This window comes from Henckelia pumila, chromosome 1 (genome assembly GCF_033568475.1).
Source record: "Henckelia pumila isolate YLH828 chromosome 1, ASM3356847v2, whole genome shotgun sequence".
Classification (NCBI taxonomy): domain Eukaryota; kingdom Viridiplantae; phylum Streptophyta; class Magnoliopsida; order Lamiales; family Gesneriaceae; genus Henckelia; species Henckelia pumila.
The window spans coordinates 78,630,154-78,634,495 of record NC_133120.1 but is presented as its reverse complement, the minus strand read 5'-3'; the positions used below and the strand labels follow the sequence as shown (position 1 = coordinate 78,634,495).

At 33.7% G+C, this 4,342-nt stretch overlaps 1 protein-coding gene across 1 annotated transcript; it reads left to right on the top strand.

The window, feature by feature from the left end:
* The first annotated feature begins 791 nt into the window (after positions 1-791).
* Positions 792-3,238, top strand: LOC140865851 (uncharacterized). The gene is made up of 5 exons (XM_073270674.1): positions 792-894; positions 2,331-2,484; positions 2,590-2,736; positions 2,832-2,993; positions 3,149-3,238. Exons 3-5 carry the CDS (start codon positions 2,605-2,607, stop codon positions 3,236-3,238), a joined length of 384 nt encoding a protein of 127 aa, XP_073126775.1. The 5' UTR covers positions 792-894; positions 2,331-2,484; positions 2,590-2,604.
* The last annotated feature ends 1,104 nt before the right edge of the window (positions 3,239-4,342 follow it).

Sequence of the window (4,342 nt, the reverse complement as noted above, 5' to 3'; positions counted from 1 at the left end):
AAAGGAGGATCGATATTTTATAATCCAGTCCCCAGATCTAAACTTAAATTGGTAATCAGTCCCTGTCAAAAAAAACTTTGTTTAAACTCCATGGGCCCACATGTTTTGTTTCGGATGAAATTTGGTACAAAACATGAAAAATATGGTACAAATACATGATATTTGAGTATAAAATGTGTTAGATCTAGTATAAATATATGATTTTCGAGTACTAAAAAATATTGATATTAATAACACATTTATCTTATTTGGATGAAAATCGGTACAAAATATTGAAAATATGGTACAAATATATGATTTTTTTGAGTACCCAATGTGTTAGATCTGGTACAAATATATGATTTTTGAGTACTCAAACACATGTTGCAAGTTCACATTAATAAAGATGTTTAGATTTTATACTCAAAATTATATTTTTTGTACTCGATCTTGAACAATTAGTGCTCAAATATCTTGTATTTGTACCATATTTTCAATGTTTCGTACTAAATTTTATCCGAGAAAAATAATGTGGGCCCAGGGAGTGCAAACAAATTTTTTCTTACAAGGGACTGATTCTTAATTTGCTTTTGGATTTAAGGACTGAACACCAATTCATCCAAGGAGGATTTCAATATTCCACGTTACATTTGAATTTTTTAAAAAATTAATATTAATAATTAAAAAAAAACATACTTTTATTCCTGTTGGGCCTAAAATGGAATTATCTCCTAGCGTCTGAGAGGTAATTGTTTTTGGGTTATTTCGCAATCCCTTTGTTCGTCGTTCTGTTCTTCTGTAAATCCTCTTCAAAAAAGAACAAAAACCAAAGATGAGGCATTCTCTTGATTCGTTCACTGATTTTATTTTTTGATTTATTCTTATTTTGTTGGAATTTGATTAAAGAGTAACGAGGTTGATATCCGTTGTTTTTGAATTTGATTTCGTATAGATCGGCGCTTGAATTATCGTGTGTACTCGTGTTTGAACGACTGGTTGTGTTTGTAAACTGAGGATTATTAGGTTTTTTTTTTTTTGAAAAATGGATTCCGGCTTCTTTGTTGTGTTGTATTTTCTACTGATTTGGTGTCGATGTGAAACGTGCAGCGATGACTTAGAGTTGAGTCACGCACAGCTTACTGATTGGGATGAAATCCATACGGAATTCAACCATATGGAGTCCGCGGAATCCAAGTCTCCTGCAATTTTAGAGTCTTATAGGCAAAGATTGCCACGTTTGCGTGAAGTATGAAATTTGTTCCTTTTTAAATTTCTTGATACCGACCGAATTGTTCTTTTGAAACTCATTCAACAGCATAATGAACACCCAGAAACTAATTTTTGGTAAAACTTGTCCACAGTTGTGTGATTACTGTATGGTGACACCTGTTGATGATGATGATGATCCAGTGTTGGATACAATACACACATTTGTGAATGCGGACAAATAAGATTCTTTGAGAGATTTGGCTGAATTAGCTTTGCAATTTTACAATGACACCAAAGTTGGACAAGTTTTTTTTTTATGCATTTATATTCTACAACTAAGATGATTATCATTGTTATCGTTAAACGTTGTGTTTTGCAATTTTTCCTACGGGTTACAGATGAAAAATTTCAAGCTGTGAAAGTTTGCAAGATCAACTGTGGAACTACATATTTCGCAGTGACTTTCAGAGCACAGGAAAAAGGAAGTGAGGAGAGTACACTTTTTCGAGGTGCTGTTAATTGTGCGGGTGGGGAAAAGCCGGTGTTTTGTGAAATCAAGGTGCTATCTTCATCATGTTGACCTCGTTATTTTTTATCATATTATTTTCTGGAGTTAATTGAGGAAAACAAGTTATGAATTTTAGATCATCAGATCCTAAACATGTGATCGTGACAACTGCCTAAGAAGTTTAGCACTTGGTGTTTGCTTTTTTTTTTTTAGGACGATGAAGTCACACTTCTGCCCAGTGACGACGATTATGTCGATCCGCATGGATCATGTGCCAGTAAAGATGTCTCCCCTGTCATATGGTATTATATCTCCACAAGTTATATTTCACGTTTCCATTTGTAAGTTTTGTTAATAAGTGTGCAGTTTTGTTAATAAGTGTGCTTTTTTTATATTTCTTTTTGTTCTGTTGGAATTTGATTAAAGAGTAACGAGATTGATATCCGTTATTGTTTTGGATTTGATGTCGTATAGATCGGCGTTTGAATTATCGTGTGTACTCGTGTTTAAACGATTGGTTGTGTTTGTTTGTAAACTAAGGATTATTTGGTTTTTTTTTTTTTTGAAAAATGGATTCCGGCTTCTTTATTGTGTTGTATTTTCTACTGATTTGGTGTCAATGTGAAACATGCAGCGATAACATAGAGTTGAGTGACACAAAGGTTACCGATTGGGATGAAAGCGACATGGAATCCAGCGATACGGAATTCAACCATATGGAGTCCGCAGAATCCAAGTCTCCTGCAATTTTAGAGGCTTATTGTGAGGGATTGCCATATTAGCATGAAGTGTGAAATTTATTCCCTTTCAAATTTCTTGATGCTGACCGAATTGTTCTTTTGAGACTCCTTCAACAGTGTAATGAACACCCAGAAACTAATATTTGGTTACAGTTGTGTGATTACTGCATGGTGCCACCTGTTGCTGCTGCTGATGATGATCCAGTGGTGGATGCAGTATTCACGATTGTGAATGCGGACAAAGAAGATTCTATGAGAGATTTGGCGGAATCAGCTTTGCAATTTTACAATGACACCAAAGTTAGACAAGTTTTTTGATGCATTTATATTCTACAATTCTGATGATTATAATTGTTATCAACGTTCTGTTTTGCATTTTTTCCTACGGGTTACAGATGAAAAATTTCAAGCTTGTGAAAGTTTGCAAGATCAACCGTGGAACTACATATTTCGCTGTGACTTTTAGAGCACGGGAAGGAGGAAGTGAGGAGAGTACACTTTTTCGAGGTGCTGTTCATTGTGCGGGTGGGGAAAAGCCAGTGTTTTGTGAAATCAAGGTGCTATCTTAATCATGTCGACCTTCTTATTTTTTATTATATTATTTTCTGGAGTTAACTGAGGAATTAGTTATGAATTTTAGATCATCAGATTATAAACATGTGATTGTGACAATTTCCTGAGAAGTTTAGCACTTGGTGTTTGTTTTTTTTAGGACGGTGAAGTCACACTTCTGCCCAGTGACGACGATTATGTCGGTTCACATGGATCATGTGACAGTAAAGACTGCTTCCCTGTCATATGATATTATATCTCCACAAGTTATATTTCACGGTTTCCATTTGTAAGTTTTGTCAACAAGTGTGCACTTTTTTATGATGTTGCTCTGAGGTGATCCATGGTCTAAGTTGTGAAGGCATCTAACTATGATATTCATTACTATTTTATGTGATTAGCTGAATGTGGTAATATCAAAACCTTATGCTATTTTGCCAATCAAGTCTTGCGGGATCTGTTTTGTGAATGGCTTTGATGACGATAGTTCCACTTTTGTGATTCCTTAGCTCAAGAGGCAATGCTTGATGTTTCGTGAGTAGATGGTTTTTCTTTATGTTCTTCCCTTTGTTATTTATTAAATCGTTTGCTTTGTATCGATTCATTATACAATCCTTTTTGGATGAGATGTGCTGTATAATTTCTAGGCTATCTTCATACTTATAATTAATTTTTCTTATGGATATTATTGTTACATTCTGATGCAGATGGTTTTTCTTTATGTTCTTCCCTTTGTTATTTATTAAATCGTTTGCTTTGTATCGATTCATTATACAATCCTTTTTGGATGAGATGTGCTGTATAATTTCTAGGCTATCTTCATACTTATAATTAATTTTTCTTATGGATATTATTGTTACATTCTGATGCAGCACAAATTATCATGGTGATGCCAATACTGGACATTGCGCAATTGCTGGTTTTGATGTTTTAGGGGGAAGTTCGAAATAGAAACTACCATCCTTGTCCAAGATAATCTCTGGACTCAGCCATGAGTTTCATGCTTCTTTTCTTTTCTTTTTTCTTTTTTTATTTTTTTGAATAGAACATGAAATTAATAAACTAGATTTGGCAAACACCATTTTGGTGCAACTTTTGCACTAAAATAGTATAATTTTTGCACCAAACACAACATCCATCTCCAACCTATTTACACCAAATCTTACACCAAAATGAATATTCTCGGAATATTCCTTTTACTTCATATATATTAATTAATTTTATTCAACATATTTTTTACAAATTATATAATTAATTTTGCGATAATGAGAATGTGAATTGAGTGGTGTGAGAAAATAAGATGATTACATTACATTATATAATAGTTGTCAAGAATGTAACCGTTGGAGAGATC

Coding starts and splice junctions, on each gene's coding strand:
- LOC140865851 (XM_073270674.1), top strand. CDS start 2,605: ATGGTGCCACCTGTTGCTGCTGCTGATGATGATCCAGTGGTGGATGCA. Junction 2,737..2,831: donor AATTTTACAATGACACCAAA/GTTAGACAAGTT, acceptor TACGGGTTACAG/ATGAAAAATTTCAAGCTTGT. Junction 2,994..3,148: donor CAGTGTTTTGTGAAATCAAG/GTGCTATCTTAA, acceptor TGTTTTTTTTAG/GACGGTGAAGTCACACTTCT.